The 16269-nt window shown below is 35.9% G+C and overlaps 1 protein-coding gene across 1 annotated transcript in view; it reads right to left on the bottom strand.

Moving 5' to 3' along the window:
* Window positions 1–980: 980 nt before the first annotated feature.
* LOC123241784 (translationally-controlled tumor protein-like) overlaps window positions 981–16269 on the bottom strand; it is a 40523-nt gene continuing 25234 nt past the window's right edge. Inside the window, exon 2 of the mRNA XM_044669328.1 lies at window positions 981–1065. Coding sequence (XP_044525263.1) covers window positions 981–1065 — 85 coding nt within the window. The remainder of the gene's footprint in view (window positions 1066–16269) is intronic.

Below are 16269 nucleotides of genomic sequence, written 5' to 3'. Positions count from 1 at the left end.
TTTTTTTTTAAATTAAACCCTTACCTTCCATCTTGGAATCAATACTGTGTATTGGTTCCAAGGCAGAAGAGTGGTAAGGGTAGGCAATGGGGGTCAAGTGACTTGTCCAGGGTCACACAGCTGGGAAGTGTCTGAGGCCAAATTTGAACCTAGGACCTCTAGTCTCTAGGCCTGGTTCTCAATCCACTGAGCTACCCAGCTGCCCCCATCTTTTTTCTTTTTTCTTTTAACAAACATAAAAATGAGACTTTGTGTAAGATCGACTCCCATGCATTCCCTCCTCCCCAATGGCTCCTAGAATTCCTACATCCTTCAAAGCTCAGATCAAGTGCTATTTCCTAGTGAAAGCCTATTGACTTTGCTCTCAGTAACCAGTGCCTTACCTCACTAAAATTACTTTGGGTTTAATTTGCCCACATTTTGTGTTTGCTTATATGTGCTTATGCTAACTTCCTACCACTCCCTCAGAACATAAGCTCCCTGAAGAAAGGGGAGGCAGCTATTTGGTTCAGTGGACAGAATGCCCTCCCTGGGGCCATGAAGACTCCTCATCTTTCACATTTCAAATATGGCCTCAGACACTTACTAACTAGGACCTTGAGCAAGTCACTTAATTCTGCCTCAATTCCCTCATCTATAAAATGAGTTGGAGAAGGAAATGGCAAACCACTCCAGGATCTTTGCCAAGAAAACCCCAAAGAACTCTTCCAAAACTGATTTGAAAAATAAGCAGAATTATTAGAATTAATGTAGACTCTCCCAAAGTAACTACTTTAAAGGAACAGCCTTTATCTGAATGTAAGAAACTCTGAGATGGTTGTTTTAAACAGTGTCCTTACTTCCTAATTGCACCCTTTCTGTGGATTTGCATGGGCATGTATTTATGTGTGTATCAATGATAGCAGGATCCTCATCTGTTTTGTATTATTTAGGCCAGCTTTTCCTTCCAAGAACGCAGATGATGAAGAATTGATAGAATATTATCCAGCTCCTCGTACTAGTTCTACTTGGAAAACAGCGGTGGGAGAGGAGCTGCTTGACACCGTGCCACAGGTTGGATGTTCTCTAGGGTATGAGGAAGCAGGAACAGAAGAACAACCAAAGTGGGAATCAGATAATGTAAGCAAGTTTATTTGTCACATAAGACTAGAAATGGCCAGGATGAGGGAAAGGACACCATCAGGATGCCATTTCTTCAAGTGGAGAGAGACCTCAGAGATTTGGCCATCTTGTCCAAAACCAGACCAAAGTGAGCACCTCTTTCCCTGACCTAACTTAGTCAAAGGAGTTAGGTTTTGCTGAGACCAGGGACCAAATCTGTTCCACCAAGGCAGGAGAAGAGTATGGACAGGGTGATGATAAAGGTGCTTGGGTTTGAGTCCTGAGATGCTACTTAGACATCTTTAAGTTTGGAAGAATCCTGATAGTGAAGGGGCTGGGCTGTGAATGAATCTAGCCCACAGAGTGCCCCAGAGGGCAGAGAGGGTCCTTGGTCAGTACACATATTCAGTCATTAACATGGAGAATCATAATATTACATATTTTAATTTCTTTTTTATGGTGCTAAATCTGTTAACCAATTTCCAGCCTAAAAATCAAAAGATTAAAACTTATGCTGTAATTATTTGGATCAAATAGAAGCTTTGCTATAAAGGAAACTTGTTGAGATATCAATTCTGTTGTGAATTTCAGTATTAAATCCTTTCCTTTTAGCTTACAGCTTTGATGGCCATTCCTTAAAATTGGTGTAGTGGGTGGGTGAACATGAGAAATACCTTAACTGTGATATACTTATACTCAACATTGCCTGGGGATAGGGTGTCTAGCTCAGCATGACCCACATATTTCTTGGGAGCCAGGATCAATTTTATCCCACTACACATAAGGCCATTATAATTTCAGGAAATGTAGACAAGGCCGGCATGACAGATTGCCTCTTCTCATATCAGTGACCCCTAAATGTATGTATTCTGTGGTTGAAGTACTGCTTCCACTTTTATTGGATAAGGATTAAGTGATTCAGTACTTTCCTTAGACAGACTATATCTCAGCGACACCCTTTGGATGACCTGGCTTGTCTTAGGTACAAAAAAATTAAATGGAGACAGGTGACTCAGTGAATTGAGAGCTAGCTCCAAAGATGGGAGGTCCTGGGTTCAAATCTGGTGTCAAACACTTATTAGTTGTGTGATCCTGGGCAACTCACTTATGCCCCATTACCTAGCTCTTCTGCCTTGGAACCAATGCACAGTATTGATTCTAAGATGGAAGGTAAGGTTTTTTTAAAAAATTAAGATAAAAATGAAACATACAGAATAAAACAAAGTAATTATGAATGAGTTGTGCAGCCAGGCAAATGTTGCCTTATTTGTGTGAGAGAAATTTTATAGAATATAGGAATATCTGAATATACCTAAATTATCAGCCAATTGTTTTGGATTGTGTGGTAAGAAGGCACCCAGTAGAAATGTAGCTTGATCAATTTGGTCTGAAGCAGGTGTTAAGGATAATGAAAACTGTTAAGGTAAACTGATAAATATCTTGTGGGTTAATTAACAGAATAACTCCAGGGTGGTTTGGTAAGGAGAGGAATGGGGAAATGGAGGAGAAGGAAACCACCAGGAGAAACAGTTGGGGTTATCTCTGTGGATTCTTATTGTCAGATGCCAGGTTTGTCTGGGAAAGGAGGAGAAACAAGGAAGTCTGTATAAAAGGGGCTTTAATAACAACTAGGATGGGGAATGAAGGGAAGTAGGACAAACTAATACTTAGGTCTAGTGAAAACTACCAGGGGATAGAGGGATGGTTAAGACTACTCTGAATGCTAAAATCTAAGGACAGACTGCCAGTGGCAAGGTCTAGCTTGTCAGGGTGAAGGGTGTCTCATGAAGATGTCCTTGGCTTGTCTCAAGATGTAACAGCTGGTCCCAGGAAACATAGGTCACACAGCAAAGTAAAATCCAAATGGGAAGTGAGGGAGATGGGATTCTCTGTGTGTCCACCACCCCAGATATATCCACTTTTCTACCTACAACTTCCCCTGGTCTTGATTGAAGATCTGTTATCCAAGTCCAAAGAAACAACTCCAGAGTACTGAGATCCCAAAACATACATACAGGCTCACCCTGACAGCTGCTCCCAAAGCCAACTGCCAACTCCAGAGTCACTGTGTTAAAGTCCCCTGTGACAAGATTCCAAGTTCTCTCGCCAGCTTGCCAGGTTTTCTCTCTGCTAAATAAATCTTTAGTCTATATTTTCCTATAACAGAGGGATGTCCTATATTTGCTTCTTAGAATTTCTAATACAGGTATATCTCATTTAATCATACTTTGCTTTATTTCAATTCACAGATATCAGGTTTTTTTTTACAAACTGAAGATTTGTGGCAAACCTTTGGGGAGCAAGTCTCTTGGCACCATTTTCTCAACAGCACGTGCTCATATTGAGTCTCTGCCACATTTTGGTCATTCTCACAATATTTCAAACTTTTAAACTATTATTTTTTTTTAAACCCTTACCTTCCATCTTGGAGTCAATACTGTGCATTGGATCCAAGGCAGAAGAGTGCCAAGTGTGTGAGCTCACCATATTGAGTAGGATGTTATCTTCTGTTACATAACATGTTAGAAGCTTGATAGTTTGTGTACAGACTGGGATATATTTTGTGTTTAAACTGGTGTGAATCCGTGCAAAAAGCAAAGTATAATGCAATTTTTAACATTAAATATTTCTTTAAATTCATATTAGCAATGGACCTAAGTTTTATTTGATTTTGTTTTCTTAAATTATAATTTAGACATGTTTTGTATGTTCAATACAAAGTTGTTATTTTAATTTTGAGAATTATCATATCAGAGGTTTTAAAAATCAGGGCACAGTGAAATGCAAAGACAATATTAACATTCCATTCTCTGGTTTATCTGTACTGCCAACACAACAAATAATATCTTTAAGATATCACAATTTGAACATAAGATTCAATAAATCAACATTCAAACAATCTTCAAACAATGTAGCATAAGATGCAACAAAATTATCTTTAAAATATGTATTTTATGAAAATGAATGTGATTAACAGGGCCTTCTAGGAAGGGTTCTTTTCACATTAAATATCTACAATCAGAGTTCTGATTTATGCGAAAGTTTTTATTCACTGCGCTTTATACTTTGACACATGCCACTGCAAAAAGAGAAACATATTCTGTGTTAGCGACTTACAGATTATGGGCACTTTTACCTACATTCTTTAAAAAAAAATCTTTATCTTCTGTCTTAGAATGAATACTATATATTGGTTCCAAGGCAGAAGAGCACAAAGAGCTAGACAATGGAGGTCAAGAGACTTGCCTAGGATCACCCAACTAGGAAATGTCTGAGGTCAAATTTTAACCCAGGACCTCTTATTTCAACCTGGCAAAATATGGTTTGTTTTGGTTTGGTTTTTAATGTGTATTATTGAGGTATATTAGGAAACGGTTTTATATATTCTAATTTCTGGGAGTCAGATATGGAATGATGTTGAAAATTTTCTGAAAACATTACTACGGATGTTTGTGGCATGCTGAGGCATGCTCATGCAGTATTGGAGTAAGGTGAATGGTCAAGGCTTAAACCGTTTTTTCCTGGATTAAATTAAAAATTAACTGTCATGGGCAGGTAGAATATAACAGTAATCCAAATTATGCAGTCATTTTATCTTTGTACAATTCAGTGTTTAAATCATAATACTTTTATGTAGAATTATCAGAAGCTATTTATTTGAAATCTTTATTGATAAATTAGTATTCCTCTCATGAGCCCATGAATTTGTAACATATTTTAAAATCAAATTGTTTATAAAAACAGAGTCCCTCCAAATTATCTACCCAAGGCCCCTCATATTCTAAGGATGTCCCTAAAATAATTGACTTGATTCCCAACACTATATTTTCTTGGCATTTATTATTATTATACTTTGCTTAAAAATAAGAAATAAGTGAGTTTGAGAAAAAAGCCCATTAGGGTTTCATTTATGAACTTTTAGGTAATATTGTCATTTTTATTATATTGGCATGACCCTAATATGGGCTAGTAATATTTCTCCTATTGGCACTCTCCTTAATGTTCCTGGAGAAAAATGGTAAACTAATGGTACTTTCAACCCAATCGTGGCACAAGACCAGTTCTCTCTGCCCTTAATTTCAATGGACTGGATCAGCTGCATCATCAAGCAATCATTTCCACTAAGCTGAAGTGCAGAGGGTGTCTGGATGGGGATGAATGGAAGACAATGTTTTCAGACACAGTCTAAATTGTGTGGGTCAGTTTAAATATAGATTTATGCCATTTGGGTTCCATAAGGTCCCTGCAGTTTTCCAGCAATTTATGAATTCAGTCTGTTGCAACCTGCTGGATCAAAGGGGAGTAGCTTTTCTCAGTGACATCTTGATTTACTCATGGGACCCTTGCCAGGATTTAACCATGGTAGACACAGTTCTCCAGCACCTGTACCAGAACCATCTGTTCTCAAAGTTGGAAAAATGTCAATTTGGGCAAGAGAAGCTAGAATTTCTGGGCTATGTATTAAGGCTGCAGTAGAGTGCAAATGGATCATTGAAATGTGAAAATGTTCTTGCAAGAGGAGGCACTCATAATAATCAAGGTTCTACACCTCTTTTTTCCATTTCAGAGGACTGCCCCCATCCCCACTTTGCTCTTCTCCCACCTTGGAAAATCTCTAATCTTTTTTCCAATTAGAAAACAGATTACTTAATGAACTATTATTTTCTTTTAATTAATTTGTCTTATTTGATTAATTTTTTTTACAAATAAAATTGTGTCTCTCTCTGTATTCAGAATCCAGGACTAAGCTGAGGTGGGTCCAGTCCTATTTCGTTGAACAGTTTGCCATACATTGCTTCATAAATCAAGATGCTTGGAAGGTCAGATCTGTTTCCTCAGTCATTTTGTCTTTCACCCTCCATGGTGAAGTTGCTTCCTAGAATGATGGCTGTGCAGGGTCAGTCTGGAAACAGAATTTATGGCCTGGGAGGCATGGTAATTCTGAGGGATCTTGGGCTTTTCTGCCTGTAGGTGGCAGTTCATTTGTAGTTGGTGTTGGTGGTATAAAGTGCATCTCCACTAGCTCCTCCAATAATGCCATTTTCTTCTTCTTTCATCTTTGACAATTTGAAAAGTGTGGAGTGAAAGGAGCAGAACCAGGAGAACATTATACACAGGGATGGATACACTGTGGTACAATTGAACATAATGAACTTCTCTACTAGCAGCAATGCAATGATTCAGGACAATTCTGAGGGACTCATGAAAAAAAACACTATCCACATCCAGAGAAAGAACTGTGGGTGCAGAAACACAGAAGAAAAACAACTGCTTGATCACATGGTTCGATGGGGATATGATTGGGGATGTAGACTCTAAATGATCACCCCAGTGCAACTATCAATAATATGGAAATAGGTTTTGATCAATGGCACATGTAAAACCCAGTGAAATTGCTTGTTGGCTACAAGAGGTAGGTGGGAGGAGAAGAGGGAAAGAACATGAATCATGTAACCATGGAAAAATATTCTAAATTAATTAATTAATTAAATAAACTTTAAAAAAAAGAAAAAAGAAAAGTGCGGTAGAACCTCAGAATTTTTAAAATTTGTGTTTCTTTTTTTGTTAGTGATTTAGAACATTTTTCATATGGTTACTGGTAGATTGCATACTCTTTTAAATGCTACATCTTTATATTCTTTGACAGATTTATCCATTGGAAAGTAGTTCTTGTTATTAGGGTTTTATCAATTCCCTACCTATCTTGAATATCTTGAATTGGTTCTTTAATAGAAAAATTTACTACAAATATTTTCCCAGTTAACTGTTTCCTTTCTAATTCTAACTGCATTGATTTCTCTTATTCAAAAGCTTTTCAGTTTTGTGTAATTAAAATTGTCCATTTTATCATTTACATTTAAAATTATTTCTATCTCTTAGTCAAGAATTTTCCTCTTTTTGATTGTTGTTAAAAATTATTTCCTTCCTCTATCATATTATCTGTTTATATGATCTTTTATATATAGGTCATATAACCAATTAGAGTTGTGGTTGATGGTATAATTGTTAACCAATATCTAATATCAGTCTTCTAATTTTCTCAACACTTTTCACTGGGACAAGAATTTCTTAACCCAGCATTTGATTGTTTCTGGGTTGTGTGTACCTAATCTGTTCTATTAATCAATTTCTCTACTTTTTAACCAGTATCAAAAAGTTCGGGTGATTTGATTTACTCAATATATGTTTAGTTGAGGTAAAAAGGGGGTCACATAGCTAGTGTCCAAGATCAGATTTAAACTCAGATCTTTCTGACTTCACAATCAGTAGTGCTTCAGGTGGTGCAGTGGATAGAGAACATTGGACTTAAAATCAGTAGATGCATCTTCATGAGTTCAAATCTGGCTTCAGAGACTTGCTAGCTGTGTGACTCTGGGAAAGTCATTTAACCCTGTTTGCCTCAGTTTCCTCATCCATAAAGTGAGAAAGGAAATGGCAAATGAGTTGAAAGAAATGGCAAATCAATTCAGTATCTCTGCCAAGAAAATTCCAAATGGGGTCCCAAAGAATCAAACAGGTTTGAATGATGAACTACATGACCAAATAATTTGATAATTACTGCTTCATATAGAGTTTGAGATCCAATATTGCTGCAGCTTCTTCATCCTTACTAAAAAAACCAACATTTTCTTTCAGATTCTTAACTCTTTGTTCCTCTATATGAATTCTATTATTCTGTCTAGTTCTATAAAGTAACTCTTCTCTCTAGAAGTTTGATCAATGTGGCACTCTATCTGTATCTCTTCTTCCTTCCCTACCCTCCCACTTGGATTTTAGATTAGTAAACTAAGCCACATCAAGGTGAATAAATTGGCTAATTTTGCCTAGCTGGTAAATTCAGGACTAGAACTCAAACTCAGACCAGAGGATGGTAGACAGGATCATAGTTGTAGAGCTGGACGACGGCAACTTAGAGGCCATTTAGTCCAAGTCTCTCATTTTACTGATAAAGAAACTGATTACCCAAAGGGGTGAAGTAATTTTCCCAAGATTACACAAGTGGTGGCACGTGAGATTTAGCCCAGGAGATCTTGGCACGCATAGTCCAGTTGCCTTTCTAGTTAGTCATGCTGTCTTTTAAACCTCATGGAAAAGATAGGACAAGAACAGATGTAGATAATATGTACACCCAGTTCTAGCTTCCTACCAGGCACAAAGGGTACAAAATGGGCCAAAAGTTGTACATTTTATCATTTATGATTATTTCTATCTCTTGTTTAGTCAAGAATTCCCTCCCCCATTTTTTGTCAGTTGGTAAAAATGATTTCCTTCCTCTGTTATATTATTTGTTTATATGACCTTTTATATATGTCATACGACCATTTTCTTTCGTTGTGGTACATGGTTTAATTGTTGATCAAAATCTAATTTCTAAACATTTCACATTATTCCTCTTTAAGCATTTGAATTTTCTTCTTCCTACTTCTCTTCCACACTTTTAAATAGGATAACTCTGATGCCTGAAATGTGCTCCTTTTTCACCTCTGCCATAGATTCATTAGCTTTCTTGACAGGTGCCATCTTCTGTAGGAAATTTTTCCTGATCCCCTCAGTTATTGGTCAGGGGAATCCCCTCTGTCTTTCCTCTAATTATCTTGAATCTGTGTAAAGGAGAAGGGATTGGGTTCAGATTTAGGAACTGTAGGGGAACTGTGTGAACTCCAGGTGGCACAGAGTCCTGAGAGACATCTGTGTAGCTTGGCCCCAGATCAGGATTGCAAATACAGTCCATAAACCCAGGCTACTTCAGCTGAATAACCAGCACAAAGAATTCAGGGCAAGGGTGAACCTGCAGACCTGTTATCCTGAACCAGCAGAACCTTCCAGCTGGCTGGTAGTGTAAGGGCCCAGCAGCACTCTTCTTCAGCTCCAGCCAGGAATAAGTTTACAGTTACCTCACCCAGATTCAAATTGGAGTTGAGAGCTTATAAATATCAGATGCAAATACAACAACCAGATTTTGCCCAATATTAGACTACTGGAGGCACACTGAAACTTTGTAGGTCTTTACCTGAACTGCCTTTGCTATTTTGAAGAACACAGTATTCTATTAGCAAAGAAACTATTGACAAAACTACAGAAAAAAATAGATAAAGACTCAGAAAAGTCTCAATGTTCTTCTTATAAATGTGTAGTCATAATATAAAGTTCCATTTTCAGGAGTGAATATTAGGAAAACGAGTAAATAGCAATAAAAAAACAAACAGACACACACAGCCATGATCAGAGAGCCAGGATTACGTAAGACAAACCAAAAAGAAGAAAATAATTCCATAATATCTGTAAGCAAAGCCTCAAATACAATTTGATCACAAGGTTAATTAAAATTCCAAGAGGCAATAAAGCAAGAGTAAAAAGGGGGGAAAATCATACTGTAAATGAAGTGAAATCTCTTAAAGAAGGAATTGGAAAATAAATGAGAGATCAAGACAAAAAATTTGCAAAAGAAATTAATAATTTTGTACAGTAGATATATAGACTCCTTGAAATAACATACTCCTTGAAAATGAGAATGGATTAGATAGGAATTGAAGTCTTCATGAGAAAACAAGAAATATTAAAAAAATATTCAAGAGTGAAAAAAAGAAAAAAATTAAATACCTCATATTAAGAGGGTATGTCCTTCAATTGGGGAATGTCTGAACAAATTGTGGTATATGCTGGTGATGGAATACTATTGTGCTAAAAGGAATAATAAACTGGAGGAATTCCGTGTGAACTGGAAAGACCTCCAGGAATTGATGCAGAGTGAAAGGAGCAGAGCCAGAAGAACATTGTACACAGAGACCAATACACTGTGGTAAAATAGAATGTAATGGACTTCTGTACTAGCAGCAATGCAATGACCCAGGACAATTCTGAGGGATTTATGGAAAAGAATGCTACCCACATTCAGAGGAAGAACTACAGGAGTGGAAACAGAAGAAAAACAACTGCTTGAACACATGGGTTGAGGCGGACATGATTGGGGATGTAGACTCGAAACTACCACACCAATGCAACTATCAACAATTTGGAAATAGGTCTTGATCAATGACACATGTTAAAACCAGTGAAAATAAGCATCAGCCATGGTGGGGGGGAGCTTGGGGGATGAAGGGGAAAGTAAGAGCATGAATTATGTTACCATGTTTCTAAAAAATAAATATTAGTAAATGTTTAAAAAAATAAAAAATACCTCATATTAAAAACAAGTGATCTAGAAAGAAGATGAAGGAGGAAAACAAACAAAACAAAATATATTGGCATGATAGGACAGAGTGAGAGTAGAAAGAATCCATTGGTCACATCTTGAAAGAAACACTGAAATTAAAATTCCTAGTAATGTCATCACTAAAATCCAGATACTACCGGACAAAGAAAGAATATTGCAAACAGACAGAAAGGAGGGGTTTAAGTACCAAGGAACCATGCATAGCTGCTTCTATAAAGAAGGAGAGAGCTTGGAACACAATATTCCAGGAAGCAAAGATATAAGATTACAATAAAAAATAATTTACCTGGCAGGAGGGAAAGTTGACCTTTAGAGGGATCTCAACCATTCTTGATGAAAATATCAGAGCTAAGAAGAAATTTTGAAATAAAAAACACAAGAATCAGGAGAAATATTAAAAAGGCAAATATATTCGATCTAGTGACATTGACCTCCTGGCTATTTGATGAATGCTTTACTATTTCAACTTCATCTGCTGACTTTCCTTAAGTCTCAACTAAAATCCCATCTTTTACAAGAAGACTTCTCCAACCCTTCTTAAGTCTAGTGTCCCTCTGCAAATTATTTCCTTTTTGTCTTTTATAGAGATTGCTTTGTATATATTTGTTTTCATATTATCTTTCTCATCAGATTGTAAGTTTCTTAAGGTCAGAGACTTTAGCACTTAACTAAATAATGGGCACATAGGAGGCACTTAATAAATGTTTATTGACTGCTTGATTGGAAGGGACTATTTTTCTTTAGCAACCTGAAGTGGGTTTTAGCATCAAACATTTTCCTCCTTGAAGCTGGAAGCCAGAAGTTCCTGAAGCTACTGCAGAGCTTTAAAAGACTTAAGAGGCTCCAAAAGTTTGAAGAGAAAGAAGCTCTTTTGGCTACAATTCTCACCAACTCCTCTCTACCCTTCACGCAAACAGGAGACAACAATCTCAGCCATTGAGGAGATAGTCCAATGCCAACAGTCTTTGGGACTTGGGTTAGAGATGAGAAAAGGGTGAACTCAGTCACAAAATATGACAATAGAAGAATGGATTATAAAGCAGTATTCCTTCTGTTTTCTCTACTATTAAGAGTAATTTTTGAGAATTATAGAAATCCTCTTTCCATGTAGACATATAAACATTTTGACCTGTGAAGATAGGATTAACTCTCCCCATGCCTATTTTTAGCTAAACAAATCAAGAACTTAAAGTCCCCCTACTTGACACTAAGTAGGAGTTCACAAGTCACTTAGTAGAGTGGATGACAACTCCAGAGGCCACTGCCCTGCCCCTGGGCAATGCTAGGCAAATTGAAAGATTGCATTGGTTCCCATAAAGTGGGGAAGGGACAGGAAGTGATGTGGAAAAAGGACTATTAACAAGTTCTGAACTTCCCGTCCAAGGAGATTTCTCCTTTGAACTTCTCTTTTGGAGTTTGTCTTTGGATACTCTGCATTGGTGAACCAGACTGAAGGAGGAGACTTTCCCTGAATCCTGAGTTGGCTTGTTGGGTGAGTAGCTGGCCTTCCTTTCCTGGGTTCTGGAGAGATTGGTTCCAGAGAGGCCTTCCTTTCTTGGAGGAGGCTGAATTGGTGGAACCCTTACAGAAGACATCACCAGGATTCCTGGCTTAAGAGACCACCAGGACTCTATGTGGAGATTGGGACTTGAGAGCAACCACTTTTTACAGATCTTTTTAGAATCACTTTTCACAGAGCCCTTTCTGGGTGGTGAGCTGGACTTCTTTGGACAGAAATTATAGGATATCTAGCTAGGTAATACTTTCTACTTCCTTCCTACATTTCCCTCTTTTACTATATCTCTATTAATCTAAATTGTTAAGAGCGGCTAACAGACTAATGACTTAAGAGTTAATTTTTTAAATCAGGGACCACAATATTACTTAGAACTTTCATATTAGCATATAAACTTAAATCTAAATTCTTACAGACCTTAATGGGTCCCTTAGATTTTCTCTTTCTATTTACCTTTTGGGGCTTCTCTTGTGTCTTGTGTTTGGACTTAAATTTTTTTGCTTAGGTCTGGCTTATTCTTCAGGAATGCTTGAAAATTTTCTATTTTATTGTATGACCATTTTTTTTCCCCTGAAAGAATATAATCAGTTTTGCTGGATATGTGACTCTGGGTTATAAACCAAAATTTTTGCTTTCCCAAATATCATATTCTAAGCCTTTCAATCCTTTAATGTGGAAGTTGCTAGATCCTGTGTGATCCTGATTGTAGCTTCATGGTATTTGAATGGTTACTTTCTGGCTGCTTGAAGAATTTTCTCCTTAGCTTTGTGGCTCTTGAATTTAGCTATTATATTCCTCAAAGTTGTCATTTGAGGATTTCTTTCTGGAGGTGATCTGTGAATTCTTTCAATTTCAATTTTATTTTCTTGTTCAAGGTTGTCTGTGAAGTTATCTTTGATAATTTCTTGTAATATGATGTCTAATGTTTTTTTCTTGATCATGGCTTTCTGGTAATACAATAATTCTCTAATTGTCTGTCCTAGGTCTATTTTGTAAGTCAATTGTTTTTTCAATAAGATATGTCATGTTTTCCTCTTTTTTTTCATTCCTTTGATTCTGTTTTATTGTTTCTTGATTTCTCATGAAATCATTAATTCCTAGATGGCCAATTCTGCTTTTTAGGGCCTGATTTTTCTCTGTCAGTTTTTGGTTCTCCTTTTTTCAATTGGCCCATTTCTTCTTGCTCACTTTAATTTCTCCTTGCATCACTTTCCTTTCTTCTTGTACCACTTTCATTTCTCTTTCCCACTTTTCCTCTGCCTCTCTTCATTGGTTTTTGAAGTCTTTTTTGAGCTCTTCAAGAATTTGTGCCAAATTCATATTTTTCTTTTGGACTTTGCATGTGTTTCTTTTGCTTTCACTGTCCCCTTCTGTATCAGTACCTTGCTTTTTGTTTCCATAAAAATTCTTTAGAGTGAGGTGCTTTTTTGTTGTTTGCTTATTTTTCCTATCTAATTATAGGTAAGCTCTATTTTCTGGGAAGTTGGAGTACCCTCTTAAACTCCAGTCTTCACTTGATGTTATTCTCAGTTTATTTTCTGGGTATAAGGGCTGAGAGCTCTGGGAGACCCCTCCCCCTGCTGATTCAGTTGATCCATGAGATGCTGATGGCTTAAGGACTTGCCTCAAGCTTAGGTGTAAGCTTTTGATCTCAGTCTGAACTTGATCAGGTCAGGGGCTGATCAAATTCTAGCCCCAGGCTTAGGCTCAAGTTTTTGGTCTTGCTGTGTACTTGATCCAATCAGGCACACCATTGATTTCTCTGTCTCGGAGCTCTGCCCTGAGCTTTTGGGTTTTTCTTTTCTTGAAAGTTTTACTCTGTCTCTTTGTTGGTTCTTTCACTCCTATATTCATTTTGTGGTGATATTTTAATCTTGGTCAGAGAGGATTCTTGTGGTGACAGGGAGCACTCTGGTTCACCTAGAAAGCAGAATTCCAACAATATATTTTTATAGAAAACATACTGGAAACATAAAGAATCACACAAGGTTGAGGGATGGGGGCACAAATTTTTGTAATTCAATTGAATTTTAAAAATCAGGTGTAACAGCCATGATGTCAGATAATTCAAAAGCAATATTGGAGTTGGTTAAAAAAGATAAACAAGGAAGCTACCTTATGCTTAAAGGAACTATAGACAATGAATTTTAATATCAATACATTATGTAAATATCAAACATCATAACATCTAAAAGGAAAAGTGTAAAAAATGTACAGAGGGAAATAGAGATGAATATTATAACAATGAGGGACCTCAATATACCCCTTTCAGATCTAAAAAAAATTAACAAAAATAGAAAAAGATATATTACTAATTTTAATAGAATTTTGCAAAAAGTTAGAAATTGGAAATAGAAAATAGTTTCTGCATTGCTCAGCTGTACAAGTACCTTTACAAAAACTAATCATGTATTAGGCCAAAAAACATTACAAACAAATGCATAAATGTATACATAAATGTGTATATCTTTGACTGCAATATAGTAAAAGTTTTATGAAATAGAAGTAGTGAAGAAAAGATTAAAAATTAATTGGAGACTAATTTGGTTCTAAAGAATTGGTGGATCAAAGAGTAAATAAGAGAAATAACAGATAATTTCATTAAAAGAAATTAAAACAAAGATGACATAATAAAATTTATGGGGCACAGACAAACTAGTCCCTAGGAGAAATTTTATATTTTTTAATGCTTTCAACAACAAAAGAGAAAAAGAATAGATGACTGAATTGGTCATAAAAAATAAAAAAAGATCTAGAAAATCAACAAATTAAAATCCCCAATTAAAGACTATAATAAAAATTTTGAAAAGCAAAGAGGGAAATAAAACTGATAGCAAAACATCATTAACTTAATAAATAAAACTCAGAACTGTTTTTAGATAATAAAAATTGATAAAACTATAAGTTAATTTTGTTCTAGAATATAAAACAAATCCATATAAAATCTGTACATCTGTATTTTATCATTGAAATCCAGAAGGAAGAAATATAAAGATAAATTTCTGTTAAAATAATTTCAATGTATAAAAAAGTGGGAGTTTACTTACTGAGAAAAACACAGAAACTGTATTATAGCTACAAAATAATCCTTACAGAAATAAAGATAGACCTAAATAATTGGAGATTTATTAATTCCTGCTAGATAGGTTGAGTCAATATAATGACATTGATCATACTGTCTGGCAGGTATTAGATTTAGACCAAGAGGTGGGGGCAACTAGGTGGCTCTGTGGAATGAGAGCCAGGTCTAGGGACAGGAGCTGCTAAGTTCAAATCTGACTCCAGATACTTCCTAGCTATGTGACCTTTGGCATCAGTTAATTCCCATTGTCTGCCTTTTACAACTCTTCTGCTCTGGAGCCAATACACAGTATTGATTCTAACAAGCGTTTTTAAAAGAAGATTTAGGCCAAAAAGGACCACTCTAATATCATATATTAAGAAAAACTTAAATAGCTATGATTTCAATATAAAAGATGTCATAGATTAAAAGGATCAAGGAAGATAATACCTCTCAGATCTATCAATGGGGAAGAGAGCATAACCAAACCAGAGTTAAAGAGGATAACAGAAGATAAAATAGGTCATTTCGTTTATATATAAAATTAAAGTTTTTATACTAATAAAACCACTGCTAAAATTATAAGACAAATAGTTAAGTGATGAAAAATCTTTGCAAGTTTCTTTGAAAAAGATCTCATTTCCAAGATATATAAAGAACTTATGAGAATAGAAAAAATTCCTCAATTGAAATATGGCCAAATGATAAAATAGGCTGTTTTTACAGTAAGAAAAAACCTATCAATAAATACTTTTAAAATGTTTAAATCTCTATATTCGCCAGTTTGGCCAAGATGACAAAAAAAGAAAAGGAAAAATGCTTGAAAACAAGCATACTAATGCTCTGTTGGTAGAACTATGAACTTGTCCTGCTATTCTGCAAAGCAGTGCACCCCAATCATCAAATCATCTATTCCCCTTTGACCCAGCAATATTGTTATTAGGTCTATTCTCCAAACAGATCAAAAAAGGAGGAAAAGGACTTCTTTATATAAAAATATTTATAGCAGCTCTCTTTGTAGTGGTAAGGAACTGTAAATAAATAGTGTGCCCCTAATTAGGGAGTGGCTGAACAAATTATAATGTATGAATACAGTGGAATATTACCATAGCATAAGAAATTGTTTAAGGGCAAACAATGTTGAAAAACTTAAATACTATCTCCAATGCAACATAATATCAGATAATTCATTTCTTAACAGAGATGTGATGGACTCAGGATTCAGATTAAGGAAAATTTTTGGACATGGCCAATATGAGAATTCATTTTGTCTGACAATTCATATTTGTTATTAAAGTTTTATTTTTTATGTCTTCCTTCCTTGGTTTCTTGATTCCTTCCTCATTCTATCTCTGCTTTCTTTTTTTCTGAAAGGAG

The sequence above is a fragment of the Gracilinanus agilis genome, chromosome 3, assembly GCF_016433145.1.
Source record: "Gracilinanus agilis isolate LMUSP501 chromosome 3, AgileGrace, whole genome shotgun sequence".
Classification (NCBI taxonomy): Eukaryota; Metazoa; Chordata; class Mammalia; order Didelphimorphia; family Didelphidae; genus Gracilinanus; species Gracilinanus agilis.
This window is presented reverse-complemented; position numbering and strand designations above follow the sequence as displayed.